Source organism: Macaca nemestrina, chromosome 12, assembly GCF_043159975.1.
Source record: "Macaca nemestrina isolate mMacNem1 chromosome 12, mMacNem.hap1, whole genome shotgun sequence".
In the NCBI taxonomy this organism is placed as follows: Eukaryota; Metazoa; Chordata; class Mammalia; order Primates; family Cercopithecidae; genus Macaca; species Macaca nemestrina.
The window spans coordinates 15,056,288-15,083,538 of NC_092136.1; the positions used below are offsets into that span (position 1 = coordinate 15,056,288).

Consider the following 27,251-nt stretch of genomic DNA (forward strand, 5'->3'; position numbering starts at 1 on the left):
TAATATGAAAGGAAAGAAAACAAACACAAATATATATTTATAACAAACTAAGAAATACTCATGACAATTACAGTCTTTTTTTTTAACAACTGATAACATGTCATAGCTGGCATTTGTAACTACCTTCTTTTACAGCCTATTCTGTATTCCCTGTGTCTCCAGCAAGTACTTCAGATGTTCATGATTCTTTGCCTGATGAGGTGACCCAAACTTTCATTCCTAGCGGGTCTGGACCATTCATAGTTCTGGCTGAATTGGGTCATTATAGTTTTCCATTGACCTTAATCACAGGGCATGTGCTCTAAATTATGGTCAGGGAGCCAATGTTGAGATTCTGCTAGCTGCTGAGTATGTCTATCCCAACTATGCATTCCAGAATTGGGGAAATGACAACTGGATGTGTTTGGGGACCCACTGGGCCCACTGTGAGACAAAACTGAGCTAAAGCTCCATTGATCACCTGATCTCCATACCCTTTACTCTGACTGATGTGACACAGTGATGTTTTTGTTCTTCCAGAATTAGTACAATTTCACAGTTACCCTGGTAAAAGGAAATAGGTCCCTGTGGGGAAGGCTGGAAGACAGATTAACAGTACACATTTTTGGTCATATATCAGGATTCTTTCTCAAGGGAACCTATCTTCCTCTTCTTTCAACATTTCTAGGCAAGTAAGCTGGATTCAGTCTGGGTATTGATTGAGGGACTATGACTACATTTTTATGATTGAGGTTAGACTTTTGTTCACTTGATCTAGAACTTTTCTGCTTGTAAATATCAAGTAAAACTTAGCAGGATTCCTGTCTATTTCACCTCTAGAAACATCATGAACAACTTTTGTTAACACCATAGATCTATGCATAAGACTATTCTGACTTCTGCTTTGACTCTGCTGTCCATTCTGGTAACCTCACTCACTTTGGCTTTGGTGACTGAGTACCACCACTCGGTACCTGCCATCCAGAATGCAATCATTCCCATTACATTTAGGTTTCTGAATGACTGAAGTTTCCAGTTACAGGTCTAACCTACAGAGAAGAGCAACCATGAAGCTATTCAAGGATGCTGGGGCTCCCCTCCCAAGTTAATTTTCTTTCAATATTGATGAAAGGTGCTAGACCCTTCTAGTGTGGGAGATTAGTTCTTAAATGACAAGTTTATTCTAATACTCCAGTCTCCCTAAGCCTTTGAATCAATCCTGTCTTCTACATTAAACCAAGACAGGTCAGGCATTTCTAATTCACTCACTGTGGTCCCACTTTGGTCCATGTTTTATCCAACCAACCAAAGTGTTATAGTCCTTCTAATTCTTTGAGCTGCAACCTTCTGTAATGCAGAATCTTTGATTAGTGACCCCATATCAATAAATTTGGTATGATTCAACATTATGTTCCTTTCATTATTATGCTACACCCTTAGAATCTATTGCCATATGTGTTTACTGAAGTCTTGTTTGTGTAAATTAGAAAACTCAAGTAGATCTTTGGAGCATCGAACAACTTCTCATAGGTCATACTTTGTACCTCATCTTTAAGAATCTCTTGGGGCTTGAGTCTACTTATAGGTCTAGATGCAAAGGGGCGGGGCTCTGAAAAGAATCAGCATTGTCTTGCATAGCAGTTGCTTCAGGGGAGGTCATTATAGTTTTCTAAGGCAATGCAGTTAATCTCAAAGATGGGCGAAATGGCTGATATCACTGGAAGGAGATAGATGATATCACTGGGGTGGGGATGGCATTACCACTGGGGGCAGACGGGCCCCTTCTACTGGGGATGAGTTGACCTCTTCTTCTAGGAGTAAGGAGACCTCTTCCTTTTTCACTGGCAAGGAAAACGCATCAGAATTTAGGGACTCAGTGTCCCCAGCAGGGACTTCCCATAATGGCCAATCACAATTTACAGGAGCCCGTTCTTTTCCAATATCAGTGTCCTTACATTAACAGTAGACACCTTGAGAGGCTAGGGGTTTAACTTGCATTGTAAGTCACCCAGCCATAGGCTGAGATTCTACATTTAATCTTCAGCAACCTCAACCCTGCAACTACAGAAGAAAAAAATCTCTTTCAGGGTACCGTAGAAGACTCCAGGTCATGTATATGGTGCTTGAGCTGCAAATTTGAATCCCTGAGCTCATTCTTTTCTTTCACCACTTCATCCAGTAGCATTAGGAGCAACCAAGGAATGTCATAATATTTGTTAGCTTTCCAAAACTACTTGGAAGTATATATACAGCACCCAGCTTCCTACTTCTTATAAGTGGTTGGTTAAGAGTATCCACTGTAGGCCAGGCATGGTTGCTCAAGCCTGTAATCCTAGCACTTTGGGAGGCTAAGGTGGGCAGATCACTTGAGCCCAGGAATTGAAGACTAGCCTGGGCAACATGGTAAAATCCCATCTCTTCAAAAAATGCAAAAACATTTAGCTGGGCATGGTGGGGCATGCCTGTAGTTCCAGCTGTTCAGAAGGCTGAGGTAGGAGGATGGCTTGAACCCAGGAGGTGGAGGTTGTAGCGAGTCGAGATTGTGCCACCACATGGCTGCCTGGGTGAAAGAGTGAGACACTATATCAGGAAAAACAAACAAACAAACCAGATTACTCACTGCAAATATTTTGCATATCTCTCTTACCCATATATGCCGTGAACTGTCAGTGCTTTCTTTACTGATAAAAAAAGAGTCATTACCATCTTTAATAAAATTAAAAATGCAATTACAGAAACCCCAAACCAGTTTAGAAAACTCATTCTTAAAATTCTGTTTTTCTATAACCAGTTTTGGCACCAAAATCTGTATTCATAAGGGTTCTCCATAGAAACAGAACCAATAGAATATTGATAGATAGATAGGTATAGATAGATAGACAGATAGACAATTATAAGGCATTGGGTTACACAGTTGTGGAGGTTGAGATGTCCCACAATCTGATGTTTGCAAGCTGGAGACATAGGAAAACCTGTAGTATATAGTTTGAAGCCTAAGAAACAGAAGTGCCAAGGACAGTAGAAGATTGATGTTTAGCTCCAGCAGTCAGGCAGAGTGCAAATTCAACCTTCCCCCACCTTTCTTCTATTTAGGCCCTTAACAGATTGAGTGATTCCTACCTGCACTGGGGAGATCTCTCTTCTTTACTGAGTCTACTGATTCAAATGCTAATCTCCTCTGGGAGCGCCCTCATAGACACACTCAGAAATAATGTTTAACCCGATATTTGGGCACCCCATGGCCCTGTCAAGTTGACACACAAAATTAATCAGCACACTGGATCTGGACATTTCTGCTTCCATTGTTCAGATTTCTTTACTATAATCTCATTCTTTTAATTTCTTTATCTTTTCTTAATGAATCCTGGAAACTTGCTTTAACAGATCTTTGATCTCACTCATTTGTTCTCTGGTCCTACCTACTCTGCTAGTCAACCTATCTTTTCAGTTCTTTATTTCAACTTTTTTATTTTCCATATATATCTCTAAGGGATTGATTTCTATGTTATAATTGCTATTTCAATATCTTGCCTCATTTCTCTTAAGGTATTTATTATGCTTTAAATTCTTATTTTGTCTGTTCCATTAAATATTCTTCCATTTTAAACGTAAGTTTTTATTTTTCATTTTTAATAGTGCTCATACTTTTAAGGTATATCTTTACTTTTTCTATGAGTTCATTTTTTCCCTGTCACTTATAAGCAGCCACAGTTTATGGTGTGTATCTCAAGACAGGAGACACAACCTAACACAGCTTGAGCACAGATTCTCCAGATAAATTTATAAAGTATCTTTATATGTGTATTTATGTGGCAGGTATGTGTGTATCAACATAGGCGGTCTCTATGCTATAATTTAGAGCACTCCTATTATCCTTCCTCCTCTCCAACAGATAACTTTACTTTCCCAGGAAACTCTTAAATACCTCTTTTCTAGGATTTCTTTCTCTTTTTTTAAAAAAAATTGCCTAGCCTACAGTGGTTTGGGGGGAAAAAATGCTCAGAGGGCAACTAGCTTGAGTTCACTTATTTTTATTCGTTGGAGTAAGAATGCTACACTGGGCCACCAGCTTGCGTCCACCTGTTTTTATTTGCTTCTTAGTCCAACAGAGATTTAGAACCACCTAAATGTAAATCTTTAACTCAGCTTGGAACCCCTTATTTCTCAAGGGTGCTGATCTGATGCTATGTTTCTTACTTGGCAATAGTGATGGGGCAAAGATATGTCTAGATGGGGCATTATTATCATTAATCCTGAGTGTCAACTTGATTGGATTAAAGGATACAAAGTATTGTTCCTGAAGTATCTGTGAGGGTGTTGCCAAAGGAGATCAACATTTGATTCAGTGGACTGGGAGAGGCAGACCCACCCTCAATCTAGGTGGACACCATTTAATCAGCTGCAAGCATGGCTAGAATACAGCAGGCAGAAGAAATTGAAAAGACTAGACTTGCTGAGTCTTTCACCCTCCATCTTCCTCCCATGCTGGCTACTTTCTGCCCTCAAACATCAGACTCCAAGTTCTTCAGCTTTTGGACTCTTAGACTTACACTAGTGATCTGCCAGGTGCTCTAGAACCTTCGGCCACAGACTGAAGGCTGCATTGTCTGTTGGCTTCCCTACTTTTGAGGTTTTGGGACTTGAACTGGCTTCCTTGATCCTCAGCTTGCAGACCACCTATTTTGGGACTTCACCTTGTGATTGTGTGAGTCAATACTCCTTAATAAACTCCTGTTCATACATACATCTCTCCTCTTAGTTCTATCTTCCTAGAGAATCCTGACTAACACAGGCATTTAAGAGGCCTAAGTAGAAAACTCAGTATCTTATTAAGGAATCATGGTTCTTGGCCCTCAACTATTCTAGACCACCATTCTCTACCCTTTCCCTTTTGGTCTCAACTACCTTTCATCTCTTCAGAGTTTTCACAGAGTTTTTATATTTTGTTCTAGTATCTATCAATTTCCTTCTCGCTCTTCTAGTATGTCCAGGACTGGTTTTGGGAGAGAGAAGTGGCAGGTACTTGCTGTTTGACTTTTGGCCTTAAGGTATACTTTAATATTTCCGTAATAACTTTATTTTGGGTTGATGAATGGCACAGGGATATTTAAGCACACAAGTTTTGTGAAGTAGAGACTATAAAATGAGAAGCTGTTTTTATTAGGTTAAAAAATATTTGCGTGTAATATATTTATGTTACAGATGTTTCTTATATTTCAAATTGTAAGGTAGGAAAAATTAATTTTCCAATTAGAGAAAAGTGGAGCCCCGTGGGAAGTTCTCTTTGAGCTTGAAAGTGGTCTTGGATAAGTCATTGGGAATTTATGATCATTGGTCAAGACATGTTTGGGAATGCCTTGTTGTTGACAAAAACGTTTTGCAACTTTCAAGGTGAGGCCATTTGAGTCATGCTCAGGACCTAGGAAAAAAACCCTGTTTTTTTCAGAACACAATTTTCTCTATCCAGTTGGAGTAGGAGTTAAGGAAACTTGTTCTCTATTAAGCTGCCATTAAAAGGGATGGCTCCAGACAAATTAAGAAAAGATATCTAGCCAAAGAAGATCAAGGGACAATCAATAAGTGGCTGGAAGGTTTGAAAACAGAATATAGAAGACCAAGTGCCAACTCTATCTGACAGGGCACCAGCCAGTGTTTTAGGGTGGTTATGTTTGATGCAGCCTCCCAATAACTCTGCTATTTAAGACATTGTGCATAGAACTCTTTTCAGGTCTATTAGGACTCTCCCAATAGGATACTCAATTTTCACCACAGAGATAGTGTCAAAATAATTTAACTAACTCAATGATTTTGTTGAGTACTGCTATTAGTTCATTCTCACACTGCTATAAAGACATACCTGAGACTGGGTAATTTATGGAGAAAATAGGTCTAATTAACTCACGATTCCGCAAGCTGTACAGGAGGCAAGGTAGGGGAGGCCTCAGGAAAATTATGATCATGGCAGAAAATGAAGGGGAAGCAGGCAAAACCTTTACATGGCAGAGCAGGAGGAAGAGAGAGCAAAGGGGGAAGTGCTATACACTTTTAAGCAACCAGATCTTGTAAGAACTCATTCACTAGCACAAGAACAGCATGGGGGAATCCACTCCCATGATCCGACCACTTCCCACCAGGCCCCTCCTCCAATATGTGGGGATTACAATTTGACATGAGATTCGAGTGGGGACACAGAGCCAAACTGTATCAAATACTTATTGTATGCACTGTTCAAGGGTGCTGAGAACACCATAGTTGACAAAATCATAAATATACCTGCTCCTATAGAGTTTATGTTCTAGTAGTAGGAGAAAGACAAAACAAATAAAAAATGTTTGTGAGAGTGTTATACATACTATTGAAGTCAATAAAGAAGGAAGGACGGGGGGTTCTCAGTGGTGGTGAATTTTCAATTTCATCTTGAGCATAGTATAACTATAAAACTACATCAACTGATGCTAAAGGGAATGCTTTTAACATTTTAACTTTATGTATAATATTTGCTATAGGATTTTGTAGATACATTTGATCAGATTTAGGATATTTTTCTTTTTTCCCTGTTTAATGCTTTAAAAAAAACACAAATGGATGTTGAATTTTATCCAGTGATTTTTGTTTTCATCTATTGAGTGATCATAATTTTTTTATACTGTTAATGTGGTAAATTATACTGATCGATTTTCTAATGTTAAATCAAGCAAGAGCATTTATGGAAATAGTCCAATGTGTGTGTGGTATATTATCAATTTTTTTATATCGATGGGATTTGTTTGCTAATATTTTATTTAGAATTTTAACCTCTAGTTTAATAAGAGAGATTGACCTGTATTTTTCCTTTCTTATAACATCCTTGCTGGGTCTTCTTTTCAAGGCATGTTGGCCTCATAAAATTAGTTGAGAAATATTTACTCATTTTTATTCACTAAAATATTTTTTATAAAATTGGCATTATTTCTTTTCATATGAGCTTTACTGAGATATGCTTCACATATCACACAATTTATCTTTTTAAAGTGGGCAGTTCAATTTTTCAGTATATTCATAAAGCTGTACAATAACCACCACAATTTTAAAACATTTTCATCATATTCTAATGAAAAGAAACCCTATACTTTTAAGCTATCATCCTATCCCCACTCCTCACATCATCCCCCTACTCCTACCCCTAGGCAACCACTAATCTACCTTCTCTATATATTTGCCTATTCTGGAGATTTCCTGTGAATGGTATCACATAACATATGGTCTTTTGTTACTGACTTATTTGCTTAACATAACTTTTTAAAGGTTCACCCATGCTGTAGCATGTGCCAGTACTTCCTTTTATGGCTGAATAATATTCCATTACATAGATAGATGTACTACATTTTGTTTACACCATTCATAAACTGATGGAAATTTGGGCTATTTGTACTTTTGGGTTTTTACGAATAATAATACTATAAACATTTGTGTGCAGGTTTTTAATGTGTATATAGATTTTTATTTCTCCTGAGTTATATACCTAGAAATAGAATCTATCATCACATGACAACTCCATGGGTAACTTTCTGAAAAACTGCTAGAATACTTTCCAAAGTGGTTGCACAATTTCACATTTCCACAAGCAATTTATGAGGTTTCCAGTTCTTTACATTCTCACCAACAATTGTAATTATGTCTTTTTTTTTTTTTTTTTTTTTTTTTTGAGACGGAGTCTCACGCTGTTGCCCAGGCTGGAGTGCAGTGGTGCGATCTCGGCTCACTGCAAGCTCCGCCTCCTGGGTTCACGCCATTCTCCTGCCTCAGCCTCCTGAGTAGCTAGGACTACAGGCGCTTTTAACTTTAGCCATTCTAGTAGGTTTGAAGTGGGTATCTAATTGTGGTTTTTATTTGAATGTTATGAATCACCAATGATCATGAGTATCTTTCTTGTACTAATTGGACATTAGTGTATCTTTGCATAAATGTCTATTCAGATAATTTGTACATTTTTAATTAGGATGTTTGTCTTTTTGTTACTGAGTTAAAGAGTACTTCATATATTCTGTCTTTTTATGTTTCGGGTATCAGAGTAACACTGGCCTCATAGACTAAGTTGGGAAGTAAAGAAGGAAATTCTTCCACATGCAACAACGTGGATGGATCTGGAGGAGGTTACGCTAAGTGAAATAATTGTCACAGAAAGACAATACTGCATGATTCCACTTACATGTGGTATCCAAAATAGTCAAACTCATGAAAACAAAAAGTAGAATGGCGATATCTAAGGGTTGGAGCTGGTAAAATTGGAAGTTGCTGTTCAATGGGTATAAAGTTTTAGTTATACAAGATAAATACGTTCTAATGAGATAGCATCTCACATCATTAAAAATGGCTATTATTAATAATTCAAAAAATAGCAGAGAAAAAAGGAACACATATACTATTGATGGGAATGTAAATTAATTCAGTCACTGTGGAAAGCAGTTTGGAGATTTATCAGAGAACTTAAAACAGAATTACCATCTGACCTAGCAATCCCATTACTGGGTATATACCCAAGGGAAAATAAATAATTTTACTAAACAGACTCATGTATTCATATGTTCATTACATCACTATTCATAATAGTAGACATGGAGTCAACCTAAATATCCACCAATGGTGGCCTTGATAAAGAAAGTGTGGTATATATATGTCATGAAATACTACACAGTCATAAAAAAGAATGAAATCATGTCCTTTGGAGCATAAGGGGTGCAGCTGGAGGCCATTGTTCTAAGCTAATTAACACAGGCACAGAACAGCAAATACCACATGTTAAGTGAGAGCTAAATATTGAGTACACACAGACACAAAGATGGGAACAATAGACACTGGGGACTACTAGAGGAGAGAGGGTGGGAGACAGGCAAGGGCTGAAAAACTAACTATTGGGTACTGTTGTCACTACCTGGGTGATGGGATCATTTGTACCCCAAACCCCAGTGACATGCAATGTCCCCATGTAACAAACTTGCACATGTACACCCTGAACCTAAAATAAAAGTTGGAAAAATAAAATAATTCCCTCTGAAAAAGAAAGAACATGAAGAGTGCAAAGAGAATGCTTGTCTTTTTAAAGATTCAGAATTATAAAAGTCCATTATTAAAAGACCTGTTGCACAACATTGTTCGTGTAGTTAACAGTGCCGCATTGTATACTTAAAAATTTGTTAAGCAGGTGAATCTCATGTTAAGTGTTCCATTCACAGTAAAAAAGTTGGAAAGTGGACCCTGTTATATTTTTTTGGAAGAGTTTATTAGTAACTTATATATTTTTTCACTGTTTTCTAGAATTTACCAGTGAAGTCATTTTGGCTTGGTTTTTCTGTGTGTGTAGTTGTTGGATTACTAATTCAACCTCTACTTATTATAGTTCTATTTGTATTTTCTATTTTTTCTTGAGCCATTTAAAAATAATTTATACCTTTCTAGGAATTTGTCCATTTTATCTAGATATTTATTATATTGGCATACAATTGTTCATACTATTTGTTTATAATCCTTTTTATTTCTGTAAGGTCAGTAGTAATGTCTTGTTTCATTTCTGATTTTACTAATTTGAGTCTTCCTTTTTTCTTAGTCTAACTAAAGGTTTGTCAATTTTATTGGTGATTTCAAAGAACCACTTTTGGTTTTATTGTTTTGTGTCTACTTTCTATTCTCTATTTTATTAATTCCCCCACCCCATTTTTATTATTTTCTCTCTCTGGTTGTTTTAGGTAGTTTAATCTTTTTTTCTCAATGTCTTAACACGCAAGGCTGGATTATGGATTTGACAACTTTCTTATTTTTAGTATAGGCACTTACAACTATATTACCCCATTGTGACCAGAGAGCATACCTTGTCTTATTTCAATTCCTTTAAATTTATTGAAGTTGGTTTTATGGTCTAGCATCTGGTCTGTTCTGGTCCATGTGAATTTTAGAATTCATATTCTGCAGCTGTTGGGTTATATAAATATCCATTAGATCTAGTGGTTTGTAGTGTTATTCAAGTCTTCTGTTTCTTAATTGATCTTTTGTCTAAATGTTCTATCCATTATTGAAATTGTGGTATTGAGACTGGGCACAGTGGCTCATGCCTGTAATCCCAGCACTTTGGGAGGCTGAGGAGGGTGGATCACTTGAGGTCGGGAGTTTGAGACCAGCCTGGCCAACATGGTGAAACCACGTCTCTACTAAAAATACAAAAATTAGTTGAAGAGCATCTGTATTTCCTTAATGGTTTCTTTAGGGCTCACCTCATACATCTTAATCTCCCAGGATCTACTGTAGCTTTATATTAACTTAATTCCAGTGGAATAAAGAAACATTACTCATATACACCTCTATATCCTTTCCCCATTTTGTGCTATTGTTATATAGATTATATATCAATGTGTTATAAACTCAACAATATGTTGTTATAATTTTGTTTTTTAAAAAGCTGAGAGAAGAAAAAAATAGCAAGAACATATTAATAACTTTTATTATTTTACCTTCTTAATGTATTGCCTGGCATCATATCTTAATCCAGTATAACTTCACGTCCTCTCACCCTTTTAATGATATTATTAATAAAGATAGTAAATTCATATATGTAGTCTCAACAATTATATATGTATATATATGTATACTCCCCTACACACACACATACACACACATACACACACACACATACACACATACATATACAAACTTCATACAATTGCTTTATAAATCAGGACAGAGAAGAAGGGAGGAGCAATATGCATTTATATTGTCTTGTTATATTTGCCTAATTATCTTTATAGATGCTGTTTTTTGTGTTTAATAGTATTGCTGTCTGGAGTTATTTGGTTTCAGTTCAATGAATTTCCTTTGTAATATTATAATAAGTGTTGGGTCTCCCAACATTGAATTCAGTTTTTGTTTATCTGGGAATGCCTTTATTTCCGTTTCATTTCTGAAAGATAGTTTTGCTGGTTATAAGATTCTTGATTGACTGTACTTTTCTGTGGGCACTTTGCATATGCTATCCACTGCTTTCTGGCCTTCATTGTTTCTCATAAGAAGTCAGCTGTTAATCTTCTTGGAGTTTTTTTTTTTTTTTTTTTTAAGTGATAAGTCATTTTTCTCTTGCTGATTTCAAGATTTTTCTTTTTTCTTTGGATTTTTGTATATTTGTGGTGGTATTTCTATGTGTGTATCCTATTAGGAGTTCATTGAGCTTCTTGGATATACAGATTTATGCTTTTCTTCTAACTGGGAAGTTTTCAGTCATTTTTGGGGGGAGTATCTTTCTACTGCATTCTTTTTCTTCTCTCTCTCTCTAGGACTCCCATCATGTATAGGTTGGTATGCTTTATGGTATTGCATTTTGATGATACTCTGTTCATTTTTCTTTAGTTTTTGTTCTCTGTGTTCTTCAGATTGTATAGTTTCTAATGATTTAAGTTTACTAATTCTTTCTTCTGAAAGTTCAAATCTATTCATTTATTATGATTTTCAACACCAGAATTTCCATTAGGTTCTTTTTCAAGTAATTTATATTTATTGATAGTCTCTATTTGGACAAGGCATTGCCATTATGCCTTCCTTTACTTATTTAAGCATAGTTTACTTTAGGTCTTTGAGCATATTTATAATTGCTACTTTAAAGTATTTGGCTTATCTCACAAGCAGTTTCTATAATCTGCTTTTTTTCTATCTGTGAATCAGCCTTTTCTTTCTTTTCTTTCTTTCTTCCTTTCTTTCTTTTTCTTTCTTCCTTCCTTTCTTTCTTTTTTTCTTTCCTTCTTTCTTTCTTTTTCTTTCTTTCCTTCCTTCCTTCCTGCCTGCCTGCCTGCCTGCCTGCCTGCCTTCCTTCCTGCCTTCCTTCCTTCCTTCCTTCTTTTTTTAGATGGAGTCTTGCTCTGTTGGCAGGCTGGAGTGCAGTGGCATGATCTTGGCTCACTGCAACCTCTGCCTCCCAGGTTCAAGTGATTCTCCTGCCTCAGCCTCCCAAGTAGCTGGGACCACAGGCATGCACCACCACACCCAGCTAAGTTTTGTAATTTTAGTAGAGAGAGGGTTTCACCACGTTGGCCAGGATGGTCTTGATCTCTTGACCTCGTGATCTGTCTGCCTCAGCCTCCCAAAGAATCAGCCTTTTGTATTTCACCTTGTGTTTCAATTTTTTTGTTGTTGCTGCTGAAGTCTGGACATTTTAGATTATATATCGTAGCAACTGTGGTTACTGGTTCCCCCATTTCAGGGCTAGTTATTGTTACTAGTCTATTTGTTTAGTCACTGTTCACCACTGGTTGGACTATTTTAGTGAAGTCTATTTCCTCTGCAGTGTAAAGTCTCTGATGTTTCTCCTTAGGAGGCACATTTTCGGGCACATGCACAGTCAGTCTGGGATTACCATAGTTTTGACAGGCTAGATTTGACTCTCTTTCTACAATAATATCCATGTGTTAAGCTCAAATACTGTTGTATGATTACTGTTTCCTACAATGTTCTGTGCCATATATTTCTCCACAGACTGATCTGATTAAATTTGGTCTCTTTTAAAGGGATAGTTTTTGATATCAGTATTTGAGAATTCTTCTTACCTAAGGAGAGCTCTTCTTAATTGCCACTTTCCCAATTCTTCATGATCTATAGCTGGCCTATGGTTTAACTTACATGTCTTACAAAGCCATGAGTCTCCTCTTAATTGCCTTCCATTAAAACTTCCTCATGTTTAAGAGTTCTCTTGGGATTGAACTTCCCAATACTCTGTCTCAAATAAGGACATTTGTTTTGGGGAGAGCTTTGTATATCCATTATTTTTAACTGCCTCTTCCCCTAGTCTAAAGATTTAAGCTATGGCTCTGGAGCTGCTGGTGAAGACAGTGGCACATTTCTTTATAACTCATATTCTGCTTAAGAGCAGGAAACTGAGCAAAGAGCGTTGTTATCTAGTCTTCACAGTTTGGTTCTCCTAGAAATAAACCTCTGCATTATAAGAAATTCAGGACAAAGGTGAATGAGGTCTCAGTATTCCCAGAATACCATGCCTTAGGTAGAAGGTCCATGAAACAAGTAAAGGTTGGGAAAAAAGGAACTCTTTACCTCTTCAGCACATTTGTTTGGAATGTAGCTTCTACCACAGATAACTTGGAGGCCATATGAGAATTGCTGGTATTCTTTTCCTCACAGAAAGATACTATTGCTCTTAACTAGAAGCTGGGGGAGAGGAACCTGTATGTTCTTGGCTACATGTTTCTGGAGTGGAGTTTTCATTACACTGGCCTGATAGTGAAAGGAAAGAAATATGATGTGATTAAAATGCTACAGATTCTGTGATGGTTAATACTGAGTGCCAACCTGATTGTACTGAAGGATGCAAAGTATTGTTCCTGTGTGTGTCTGAGGGTGTTGCCAAAGGAGATTAACATTTGAGTCTGTGGACAGGGAGTCAGTCCCAGCCTCAGTCTGGGTAGGTACCATCTAATCAGTTGCCAGTGTGGCTAGGATAAAAGCAGGCAGAGGAGCATGGAAGGACTAGACTGGCTGAGTCTTCTGTCCTCCGTCTTTCTCCTGTGCTCGATGCTTCCTGCCCTTGAGCATCAGACTCCCAGTTCTTCAGCTTTTGGACTTTTGGTTTGCCAGGAGCTCTCAGGCTTTCAGCCACAGACTGAAGGCTGCACTGTCAGCTTCCCTATTTTTGAGGTTTTGGGACTTGGACTGGCTTCCTTGCTCCTCAGCTTGCAGATGACCTATTGTGGGACTTCACCTCGTAATTGTTTGAGTCAGTACTCCTGAATAAACTCCCTTTCATATTTACATCTATCCTATTAGTTCTGTCCCTCTAGAGAACACTGACTATACAGATTCTTTCTGTTTTTAAGAAATTTTTAATAGATTGTCTGAAATGAGTGTTTCTTCATTTTCTGTATATCCTTAGGACTATGTACAGAGGCTTCAGATGATTGGTTTTTGTTTGTTTGTAGAGGTGGAGTCTCACCATGTTGCCCAGGCTGGCTTCAAACTCCTGGCTTCAAGCAGTTCTTCTGCCTCAGCCTCCCAAAGTGCTAGGAATATAGGTATGAGCCTGACTGATTGTTTAAAATTTTTTTTTTACTAGCATCATCGAGGAAATGCCTACAGAGCTCCTCACATTGTCATTCAAAGGCAGAACTGCTATTTCTTTCTTAAATGTTTGATACTATTTAGAGGTGAAACCATTTAGACATTGTATATATATTTGTCAAAAAGATTTTAATTATATATTTAATTTTTAAATAGATACTGGAATTACTCAGCTTCTGGTAAGTTGTGCTTTATCTAGGATTGTGTATGTTTTATCTGAATTTTCCATTTTATTACTTTATAATTCACTCTGGATCTTTTAATACCTATGATCTGTAGTGATGTGTTTATTTTTCGTATCTGTTCATTGGTTATCTGTTTAATCTCTTTTGCTCTAATTTTCTGATTTTTTCTTCACTAGCAGTGTTGTTCTTATGTAATAGTCCAGAAGCAAGCAGTCCAAGAGTGCTATCCTTAACATGGCTTCAGTATTTGTTTTGGTACCCATCATCTGTTATCCAATAGGAAAGAAAAAAAACAGTGTCCAAGAGAGTGCTTGCCCAACTATTTGCGCTTAGGGATCAGAAGTGGCACCCATCATTTCTTCTCATTTAGTCACTTCAACATATCTAGCTGCAAAGGGGTCTTGGAAATGTAGTTTTACCTGCATAGTCATATGTCTTCCTAAAACTCTATTACTATGGAATAAAGAAAAATGTGACATTGTGAGATAACTAGCACTTTGATTTATTTTTTGATTTTTTTTTATTTATTTTGTCTCTATGGTCCCCAAATATGTTTAAACTTTCTTTATCCATTACCTAGAACATAGTCACATCCAAGGAGGATCAAAGATAAAAAAAAAAAATACTATCTCTACAGACAGACTTCTTTATCAGGACTGACTTCTCATGGTCTCACATATATTTCCCTCCTACACACCAAATATAGAATGGTGGGATAGAAATAGGATAACTGAAAAAAAAAGATTCAGAACAAGGAACAAGTAAAGACAAGATGGTAATTATACTTATAACCATTATTATGTAATGGGACAAGAATTTCCAAGGCTCAAAACTTTTTTAGTTAAATCATGTGCTGAGGTCCGATTGTTTGTGACCCACAAATTCATGTTAAACTCTAATTACCAATGTAGTAATATCATTGTGTAGTTTCTGAGACTAGGTCATTTGGGGTTTTGTTTTGTTTGAGATAGGGTCTCGCTTTGTCACCCAGGCTACAGTTCAGTGATGTGGTCTTGGCTCACTGCAGCCTTGATCTCCTGGGCTCAAGTGATTGTCCCACCTCAGTCTCCTGAGTAGCTGGTATTACAGGTGTGAGCCAACATGCCTGGCTAATTTTTTCGATTTTGCATAAAGACAGGAGTTTGCCATGTTGCCGTAGCTGATCTCAAACTCCTGAGCTTAAGTGATCCACCATTCTCAGCCTACCAAATACTGGGATTACAGGTGGGTGCCACCGTGCGCATCTGCGAAGCTAGGTCTTAGAAGGCAATATAGCTTTTGCTTGGGTCTTTGTCTTAGAACATGCATTATGGGAGTTTTGGGTGAGTGTATAAGAAGTCCTATTCTGAAGCCACCATGCTAGAGAGAACAAAGTAGAGAGAATACAGAGATAGTTAAAGAGACACTTTAGGAATTTCATCTATACCAGTTCCCAGCTGTTTGATTTTTTCTGACTCAGGTAGGTGAGCCTTCTGATGATTATAGTGTTCAGGCTTTGAGGTGCTCCAGCCCCTGCTGCATACAGCAGAGATGGGTTGTCCCTACAAAGCTGTACTCAGACTGAAGACTAATGATTAAAGTACATGTTTTAAGGCATTACATTTTGAAGTGGTTCGTTACACAACAAAAGATAACTGGAACCATGCTATTCTTGGGAGCTGTACATCTTTTGTCACCTACTCGTTGTTTGCTTTTAGGAGCAAGCAATCATAATAGAAGCGATTTGATATTTTCTTAGATAAAACACTGTATTTGTAAAACATGGCTAAGCCTTCTCTTCTTCTTTCTAGACAAATGGACTCCAAATGGAACTTGGGAACTAATAAGAGTTAACAAAGATGTGGTAAAAGAAATAGACAACATGATTGTGGCACAATGGTGGAACAGGAGTTGTGAGTTGACTCTAAAGTCATTTAAAATTAAAATTTAATTTTTTTTGAGACAAAGTCTAACTGTGCCACCCAGGCTGGAGTGCAGTGGTGCAATCACCACTCACTGTAGCCTCGACTTCTTGGGCCCAGGTGATTCTTCTTCCTCAGCCTCCTCAGTAGCTGCGACTACAGGCATGTAAGAAAGTTGGATTTCTTAGTCACTACGTGGAAATTAACCATAAGAAAAGCCACACAATTTACCTGTAGTTGTTATAAGTCCAAGATATAAAATTTCATATAAAGTTGTGCAACTTACAGTACAGGAAAGAGAACAAAGATTAATATTCAGAGTATAAAGTGGGAGTACCAGCCATGTGCCAGATTTTAGTATCGGTCAGGTGATGGCTTCAGGAGTCAAGAGGCACAATCAACACACAAAATGTTTATTTGCAAAAAGAAAAAAGTCCCACTTGACATGGAAATTATGTTGTCTAAAGTCTTTGTGACTAGTTGAAAGTTCCAGACTGTGTTCCTTTCACTGTCCTGGTGACCACATCCATTGCTGCCAAGAAAATTAAGTCTCTTTTTCTTTATTTTTGAGAACCAATAGGCATATTGGAGAAGAAATAAAAATTCACCTACCCATGACTTTCCTTAGCAAATTCCTTTAGAACTTGGTCCCTACAGGCAAAATTTAAATTAAAATATTCAGTACATGAGACATAGAGCTGTAGATGCATTCCCAGGAGAAATTGTCCTCTGAGATCTCCATGTCAGTATAATCCCCTTCAAGACATCAGTCACTAGACCCTTAAATCTCGATCTGGCTTTATTCAAGCTCACTGTAGTGGGAACAACCTGCTGTCTGGGCAATCTTGTTTACTTGATTTGCTTTTATTTTAATGAGGTCTTCAAGGACCCCCTTACTGGGGGCCCTTGCTCTCATAGTGACACTGCTGCCTTCCTTTAGTCAGAATGATCTCAGCTAATACTCTCTGATAACAAAAGTGATATTTTTAAATAGGTTGAGTGCTTCGCCAAATATTGAATGTCCTTTGTCTTATTTCATTCCCAAGCTACAGGACTACATATTACTAATTTAATTAAAAAGATATGGAAAATGAGGCTAAGAGAAGTAAAGGAGCTCATTCATTTTTTTCAAATCTGAAACAGAAACCTAGAATTTAGACTTTTGAGACTGGGCACGGAATGCCAAGGAATCCCTTGTGGACAGAATGGTATATTCAAAGGGATGAAATAAGATTCTTCTAGATCCAGAACAAAGGGGAAGCCACAACTTGCTTCTCCTAGTAAGTCTCCCTCCGACCTCACCCCATAAGGATGCTGGTGGTTACGGTGCTGAAACCGGAGAAGGAAAACTGGTACACAGAGAATTGGGATTGCCTTCCCCCGGGAAGCCTTAAAAAGTGTTGGATTTGGTTGGGTGCGGTGGCTCACCCCTGTAATCCCAGCACTTCGGGAGGCCAAGGTGGGCGGATCACGAGGTTAAGAGATCCAGACCATCCTGGCCAGTATAGTGAAACCCTGTCTCTACTAAAAATACGAAAATTAGCTGGGCGCAGTGGTGCAGGCCTGTAGTCCCAGCTACTTGGGAGGCGGAAGCAGGAGAATCACTTGAACCAGGAAGGTGGAGGTTGCAGTGAGCTGAGATTGTGCCACTGCACTCCAGCCGGGTGACAGAGCAAGATTCTGTCTAAAACAAAAACAAAAACAACACAAAACAAAACAAAAACAACAATAAAAAAAGTGTTGGATTTACTTAGCATATCTTAAGGCGAGGCAGAAGTCATCCAGTCATTTTTTTACAATTAAAAACCAGTTGGTTTATATTACCAAATATGTGATACCTAAAGGGAATATATACATAGTATCTATTAAGTCGTGAAGCATAACAACGCTCATGAAACAAATCAAAGAATAGAGCATTAACAATGATATTACAGAACAAGGCAGAGAAACAAAAAGAGCCAGCATTCACAAGAGGCTCTGTATTTGTGGAAAACTCTGTGGTAGCATTAAATATGGGACTCAAAATGGTCATTCCTGAAAAGTTGGTATGTGGAAAAGTGACACATGCCACATATACCCCCCCAGACACACACCCTTGCCGATGTATGTGCAAAATCCTGGGACCATACATTCCCCACTTTTTCTACTCTAGATTAATTATAAACATTCTTCATGTTTAAATGAATATTGGACAGGGTTTCTAGTCCAACATAAGTAGTAATGTAAAGTTCTGAGGTACTTTGAAAGATAAGTTCCGAGGTACTAGAAACAGGAAGCTTGTTTCTAGTGCCTCACTTCTTTAGGATCAGGACTATTACATTTCACCTTTTTTTGACTTATATGTAGTATCATACATCAGTGGGTTGCAATAGTGTAAGTTGCTTCCCTTCGCCACTGGATTTTCAGATGTTTGATTTTGAAATTCTGTCACAAAACATATTTCAGGTGTTGCTAATGTTTTCAAATGAAGCAATACTTTTGAAATTATGCAGTTAGCAGTGGAGCTAAGTCTTCAAACTAAGTCATTCTACTCCACCTCTAATACTGTTTCCATTAGCTCAGTAATACTGGTGTACAATTTTTCAGCTAGGATTGGATTTTGTTTAATAGCAATGAAAATGCTAGTGGTTTAAGTAAGATAAGATTATTTCTCTTTTACATAGAAGAAAGTCTGATCTGTCTGGTCTTTATCTTGGGTTTCTGGCATGGAGTATCCGAAACCCTTTGAATTTCCCAAATGATAAGAGTGTCTTTGTTATTCATGAGCCCTTTGGATCCATTTCACTTTATGTTAATGAGATAATTGAAGATGAGGGCTGGTCACCAGAAAGACCACCCATGTGATTAGAAGGTTAGGGCCTTCAGCCAGACTGCCTCCAGTGAGAGAAGTGGGACTGGAAATTGAGCTTAATTGTGTGGCTGAAATATAATCAATTGTGCCTATACCATAAAACCTCAATAAAAACTTAGGATGCCAAAGCTCAGTGGAGCACCCTGGTTGGTGAACACACTCATGTGCTGGAGTGTGCCATGAGAAGAAGCTCTATGTTTGGAACCGTCTCAGACCTCACACTTCGTATCTCTTCCTTTGGCTCGTCCTGATCTATATTCTTTATAATAAAACTGTAATTATAAGCACAGTACTTTCTTGAGTTCCATGAGTCATTCTAGCGAATTATTAAACTTTAGAGGGTGGTGGAAACCCCTGTATTTATAGCCAGTCAAAAGTGTGAGTGATCTGGGGTGACCTGAAGTGCCTCTGGCATCTGAAGTGAGGGCAGTCTTGTGGAGGATTGAGCCCCTAACTTGTGGTATCTGTACTAACTCCAGATTGGATCTGCACTAACTCCAGGATTGAAGTACACCAGTTGGTGACAGAATATATGGCATTTTCAAGAAAAAATTAAGGACTGAATTTCTTTTTAGGTCTCTGCCCTACAGCTTTAAGTGTGTTTTTCATCCTATGGTTCAAAATGGTTGCTATTGCTCCAGCTAATAGATCAACATTCCAAAATAAATTTTAAAATGAGTAACTTCTCCCTTTTGAAAATAATTTTTGAACCCAGAATTTAATAGGCTTTCTGAAGTCAGAGTGTTTGGAATTGGGTTGTCATTAAACTGTAAAAGTGTAAGAACACTTTTTAAGTTTACACCAGTAACTGTAAACTTTACAGAGATAAACTTTTGATTAGCTGACTTTCAGAACCACAGTCACTGCAATAAAGCTCTCAGTATTTGTCTGGATTTTAGAGTGGGAACTGTAACTGATGAGGTGTCCTTAGGAGATGTATTTTTCATTAATTGGGTTACTGCACATTAGTGATTCTGTGTCCAGATTCTCCATTCTGTTTAATTGTTCTATATACTTCTTGTGTCAATACACAATAATGTTTTTGCTTTATAGAAAGTTTTGATATATGGTTGTATATTTCTTTCAGCCTTCTTTATTTTTTCAAAGTTATCTTGACTATTTTTTCTTCATATTTTCATATAAATTTTAGAATCAATTTGTAAAATACATGTTAAGATTTGGATTGCACTGCATTGGTAGATTAATATTGGGAGAAAGGACTTTTTCTTTTTAAACTCACAATATTAGGTCTTTTGATCCATGAATATGGTATATCCTTCCATCTACCATAGCCTCTTTATTTTCTGTCAGTAATGTTTTGTAGCTTTTGTGTGCAGAAGTCTTGTACAACTACATTTTTGAGATTTATTTATATATATTTGGTCATTTTGATGCCAGTGTGAGGTGCTGTTTATTTATTTTATTTTCTATTTGTTGTTGGTATATAGAAATATAATTACATTAGTATATTGATCCTGTAACCACTGTCCTTGTTAAATTCACTTATTAATGTTAATATTTTGTCTTTAAGTTATCTCAGAATGTAAACACTATGTTGACCTAAAAAAATAACTTGAAAAGTTTTCTTCTTTTTCTATTTTTTGCCAGGCCTTGGTAATTTTGATATTATTTTTAAATGAAATGACTAGGTTTCATCATTGAAAATATATGTGCCTTGGGGTATCTTTTTATCTTAGAGAGAAGGTTTAAAAAATTTTTATACTTAGGCCGGGTACAGTGGCTGACGCCTGTAATCCCAGCACTTTGGGAGGCCAAGGCGGGTGGATCACGAGGTCAGGAGATCGAAACCATCCTGGCTAACACAGTGAAACCCGGTCTCTACTAAAAATACAAAAAAACTGGCCAGGCGTGGTGGCGGGCACCTGTAGTCCCAGTTACTCAGGAGGCTGAAGCAGGAGAATGGCGTGAACCCAGGAGGCAGAGCTTGCAGTGAGCCGAGATTGCACCACTGCACTCCAGCCTAGGAGACAGAGCAAGACTCCATCCCCCCAAAATAAATAAATAAATAAATAAATAAATCTATACTTAGATCTAAGTTTTCTATATAAATAGAAGACTGTTAAATTTTTTCTTGATTCTTGTGTTAGTTTTAGTACGTTTTCTTCTAGGAATTTGTAAATTTTATATACATTAAAAAATTGGTGGCTTTAAGTAATTCATAACAGTCTCAGATTAAGTTTTTAATAATACCTTTTTCATTCCAGATATTGGTAATTTGTGCCTTTTCTATTTATTGATAAGTTTCATTAGGGATTAATAAACTTAATTAGTATTTTTAAAATACCAACTTTTGACTTTGGTTTTTAGAAGTTATATGATTTTTATTATTTCATTAGTATACAATTTAACTTTTATTATTTTCTTCTATTACCTTTAGTTTAATTTTCTCTTCTTTTTTATCTTCTTGATCTGGATGCTGAAATAATTGATTTTCAGTCTTTATTTTTTTCTAGGAATTTCTCCCTAAGCATAACTTTAGATAATTTAATAAAGTTTTCATTTTGTACACTTATGAGTATTCAGTGAAAACATTTTTAACTTATTTTTAATTGGTTGACTAAATAATACATATTTATTGTGTACAACATAATTTTTTGAAATATATATACATTCTAGAATGGCTAAAGCTAGCTAATTAACATACGCATTACCTCAAAAAGTTATCATTTTGAGGGTGAGAACATTTAGACTCTATCCTTTTAACATTTTTCAAGAACACAGTATCTTGTTTTTAAATATATGGATCATGTTGTACAGTAGGTTTTATGAATCTATTCCTCCTTTCTAACAGAAATTTTGTATCCTTTGATACAAAGCGTGGCCATGCACAGAGGCAAAATCACTCTGGAGTCTGAAGTGCTGATGACATGAATGCCTTGGTTGTAGATGCCCCACTGCTGCATTGATCACTCTGTGTGGGGCACAGATGCTTGTGAAGCAGCTGAGAAGCTGGGGGCCAAAGTCCATGCATGTGCAGAGATATAGTGGCTCTAGGGTCCAGAGTGTAGGTTTGCTCAAAGCTACAGTGGCTCTGGACTCTGGGCCTCAGGCTGGTCAATATTGTAGCGGACTTAGTGCATGTAGTGTGTATGCACACACAGCAACTGGGGCTCTAAGGTGTGGGGTGTGGCTAACCTATAACAGTAGTGGCTCCCGTGTTTGAGGCAGGTGCAAAGTTGGAAAGAATGGTGGCTTTGGCCATGGGGCAACAAAACAGTTGCCCCTTCTGGAAGCATTGGTGCAGCAGTGTTTCATTTTCTGGGGGCTCCATGGTGGGGATGGCTGTTGATTATCTTGGTAGTGAAAGATGGCAGTGTTCTCTGTACAGCAGGTTGCTGGGAACAATGGTGGCACTCATAACATGGTTGATAATGCTGGAACCTGCTTTTCTTTGTTCCTAGACATCTCTAGACATCTCAGGTATATACAAATCTCCAACAGTCTTTTCTATGTGGTTATTCCTCTCCCACCTTTTTTGTTTCACTATGTTGCTACAGGTTTTTAAATGGTCCCTTGAGTCCTACTAAGGCTATTATCATTCATGGATAATTATTGGTTGATTTTTTGTGTGAGGGGAAGAGGATTATATCTCCTATTCTGCCATCTTGTTTATGTGTCACTCTGTTTATTTTGTTTGTCAAGGTTTCTTTGGTGGAGGATGCTGAAACAGAAATTGACAAGGAAGAAGTCTAGTTATGAAGAAAACATTCTGGCTTCTTTTAGATTCTGTTAACTTTCTTGAAACTTGGGTCCTTTACCACATATATTTCATTTTGCTTGGAATTGATCTTTTCCATACTGGTTCTTTGTCATTTTTAAACTTGGCTGAAATCTTAATTTTCCAGAGAAAACATTCTGACCAAACAATATAAAGTAGATTTATTTTTTATCTCATTTTTATGTATAGTTATATGCTTATTCCATATGTACATATGTATTTATATATGTATATATGCATATTTATGCATGTTTCTTAGGGAGTTTATTTGCTTACTGTCTATCTTCTCCATTAGATTTAAACACCATGGGCACAAGAATGATGTTTATTTTGCATGGGTCTGTGTTCTTAAATCTCATCACTATGGCTAAAATCCACTTGCAATAAATAAACAGTTGATGAATTAATATTTCTTCTCAATGGTTCAAACATTTAAGGCGAATTAAAAGAAACACTAATCCCTCAAGTCCACATCCCTTATTTAATGATAAAATGTGTGTCTCTGTCTCTTAGTATTTATGTCAAATTACAGTCTTGAAGGACATGCTGTGGCTTAATTTGTGCATTACCCAAGAGAATAACTGAAAGTAACATAAATACACTCATGATCTCCCACAACAAGCAGAGCTGGATCCCCACAGATTCTTTAATCACCTGATTTCCAGGTATGTTGGATAAAGTGTTTTGTAGCCCTCATAGAGTATGTGTCCCCTGAGAGCTCTGTGACCATATAATTACCTCCTGGTTCCCACTTTTCAACCGATCGAGTACCTATATGATTCCATTTGGCTTCATATTAGAAGGAGCAGCCCCAGAACCAGAGTCACTTTGACCATTTATTTATTCATCTGATTGTCAATAGTCATCTAGTAGTAGTTATGACCTTCTCCAAAACGGATATATAGCAAAAAGCCTGCAACAATGTTTATAAAAAACCCCAGTAATAATTATGTTAATTGAGGTTATGATTATCACCGCTTACTGAGTATAAGAAATTATAGGTTTCCTATTCTTTTCTTACCATAGCAGCAGTTTTCAGGCTGGATGTTGTTGGGGCTATCTTTTATTATTTCCTTTTTTATAGATTCAGCTATTGATATACAAATGAGTTAAGAGTCTTATGTACAAAGGAGGAGCAGTAAATACGGGAGTAGAGCTCTTGTTAGCTGATTCCAAAGCCAATAGCATTTTTCTTTCAATTTCCCCCTGCCTCTAAAGAACTTTAAGCCTTTTGGCCAAACACTAAAGAGAAATCTTCAAAAAGTTGTTTTCCTTCTTTAAAGAACTTAATTTCTGATGTGACATTCTTATATATGAACGTGCTGGACCCGAATTTTGTATTTCTCAGGGAGAAGGGTAAGTCTCTGGATCAAATCTATTGTCTGCACAAAGTTGCAGGGGCAGAGGTAGCTAGAAAAATGCATCAAGGTACCCATTTCTCCTTTGGTTTAATCCGAGATTTGGCTCTAAATTTTGAATATTTCTTTTATTCATATTCAACATATATAGCCACATCCAGAGGCTATATATGTTGAATATTCCTCATCTAAAATATTTGGGAATGTGTTTTGGATTGTGGATTTTTTTGAATTTTGGAGTATTCGCATGTTTATAATGAGATATATTGGTGATAAAACCCAAATTTAAACACAAAATTCATTTATGTTTTATATACATATTATATCCATAGCCTAAGTAATTTTAGGTAATATTTTAAATAATCTTGGTGCATGAAACAAAGTTTGTGCTACATACTTATGTGTGGAATTTTCCATTTGTAGCATCATGTTGGTGCTCAAATAGTTTTGGATTTAGAAGCATTTTGGACTTTGGATTTTTGGATTAGGGATTCTCAACTTGTATTTCTAATGAGTTTCTATTAGAATATGTATACTTATCATGTGACATAAAGAAAAAGCACAAGAAGGCCTCGAGTCCCTGCTTTACAAAGAATAAGATTATATTACTTTGAACAAGTTATTTAAACTATTTATTTCTCAATTTTCTTTTTCAGGAAATATGATAATATTAGTTCTCCTAATTCTAGAGTTGTTGAGATAATCAAATGGAATGTCAACATAAAATTTTACTGTAATCTGGAAGCCCATACTAATATTTTTTTAAAAAAAGAAAGACAGAAGGAATGGTGATTAATAAATGAGGAAGAAATCAGGCTTAGAAGCCAGTTATAAAATGCACTGAAATAGAGATGTGCAAAATTACATAAGGCACAACTAACTAGTGGAATGAGGAGACCTAATTTCATGTTCTAATTCTGCCCACTAAAACCATCTGGTCATTGGACACAATTTATTAACTACATTATGGCCTGACTGATGGTCTGCAGTGTAGATGCGATTAACATCTATCACACAGTTCTGAGCAAATGAGAAAACACTTCTCTCTCCTTGGGAATAGAGAATAAGAATATTCTGAACTTAAACATGATATTTAACAATTTAGATATCTATCTGGTCAGGGAATGTATCTCGTGCATTAGTGTAAACCTGGCAATTAGCACGCAACATGGTGCTCCATTTGAAATTAGTGCTTGTAGAGAGAATGAGGAAATGAACACATCCAGAAATTTATGTTGATTGGTCAATTGGTTGGTATTACTGAATAGTCATGTTCCTTTTTAACTTTTTGAAGATTTTTTAAGGGTTGGAAGAGGTTATAAACATTTGTGGATGCAGTTATTATCATTTAACTGAGATCTAGAAATGTAGGTTATTTGCATAAAGCCAAGAAAACTGGTAAGTATATTTGATTCCTAATTTCATGCTATTCCATTCTTCACATTGACTTACAATGATAGATTTAATTGCTCCATCAGGCAGTCAGTTCGTCAATTAAATAAATTACTATCTTGTGCCCAGTTTAGGTTGAATGTAAAAGATTTAAAGGAATTTTTCTTTATGATAAAGAGTTAAGGCTTGAATTCAAAGTGATTTGGTTTATATTTTGCCTGTTCCAATTAATTAGTCTTATGATCTTGTATGAATCTTTCCTTTTCTGTACCTTAGTTCAGTAATCTATGAAATTAGGAGTTTGGGATGGATTATCTCCAAAATCATTTTATTAAGAATGCTCTATGAATTATTGTAATTTAAAATTGCATTTTGTTGTCATGGGCATGTTTTAGATCCAGGACTGCTGGAAACAAGTAATTAAAATACTGGAATAAAGCACAAAATGGGCATACTGACTGATCTCAGTAGTCCTCCCTCCATTTATCATTCTGATTCTGTCTTTTCATTTCTACAGGGCAGCTACATAATTCCCAATGGAGAACAACACAGAGGTGACCGAATTCATTCTTGTGGGATTAACTGATGACCCAGAACAGCAGATCCCACTCTTCATAGTCTTCCTTTTTGTCTACCTCATCACTCTGGTTGGGAACCTGGGGATGATTGAATTGATTATATTGGCCTCCTGTCTCCATACCCCCATGTACTTCTTCCTCACTAACCTCTCCCTGGTGGACTTTGGTTATTCCTCAGCTGTCACTCCCAAGGTGATGGTGGGGTTCCTCACAGGAGACAAATTCATATTATACAATGCCTGTGCCACACAATTCTTCTTCTTTGTAGCCTTTATCACTGTAGAAAATTCCCTCCTGGCATCAATGGCCTATGACCGCTATGCAGCAGTGTGTAAACCCCTGCATTACACCACCACCATGACAACAAATGTATGTGCTTGCCTGGCCATAGTCTCCTGTGTCTGTGGTTTCCTGAATGCATCCATTCATACTGGGAACACTTTCAGGCTCTCCTTCTGCAGATCCAATGTAGTTGAACACTTTTTCTGTGATGCTCCTCCTCTCTTGGCTGTCTCATGTTCAGACAACTACATCAGTGAGATGGTTATTTTTTTTGTGGTGGGATTCAATGACTTCTTTTCTATCCTGGTAATCTTGATCTCCTACTTATTTATATTTATCACCATCCTGAAGATGCGCTCATCTGAAGGACACCAGAAGGCCTTTTCCACCTGTGCTTCCCATCTTACTGCAGTTTCCATCTTTTTTTTTTTTTTTTTTTGGGAGACGAAGTCTCGCTCTGTCGCCCAGGCTGGAGTGCAGTGGCCGGATCTCAGCTCACTGCAAGCTCCGCCTCCCGGGTCTACGCCATTCTCCTGCCTCAGCCTCCTGAGTAGCTGGGACTACAGGCACCAGCCACCTCGCCCGGCTAGTTTTTTGTATTTTTTAGTAGAGATGGGGTTTCACTGTGTTAGCCAGGATGGTCTCGATCTCCTGACCTCGTGATCCGCCCGTCTCGGCCTCCCAAAGTGCTGGGATTACAGGCTTGAGGCACCGCGCCCGGCCAAGCAGTTTCCATCTTTTATGGGACAGGCATCTATGTATTTATGACCTAGCTCCAGCCATTTCATGGGCATGGACAAAATGGCATCTGTGTTCTATGCCATAGTCATTCCCATGTTGAATCCACTGGTCTACAGCCTGAGGAACAAAGAGGTTAAGAGTGCCTTTAAAAAGACTGTAGGGA

The 27,251-nt window shown here is 37.2% G+C and overlaps 1 protein-coding gene across 2 annotated transcripts in view; it reads left to right on the forward strand.

The window, feature by feature from the left end:
* LOC105496509 (olfactory receptor 5B12) overlaps positions 1–27,251 on the forward strand; it is a 50,640-nt gene extending 23,389 nt beyond the window's left edge. Inside the window, exons 1-2 of one of the 2 annotated variants that reach the window (XM_011767012.3) lie at positions 23,319–23,402; positions 26,005–27,251. In XM_011767012.3, the coding sequence (XP_011765314.2) occupies positions 26,024–27,010 (987 nt within the window). In that variant the 5' untranslated portion in view covers positions 23,319–23,402; positions 26,005–26,023 and the 3' untranslated portion in view covers positions 27,011–27,251. Of the gene's footprint in view, positions 1–23,318; positions 23,403–26,004 lie in introns of those variants that run through there. The other variant, XM_071074569.1, reaches the window with a different exon arrangement.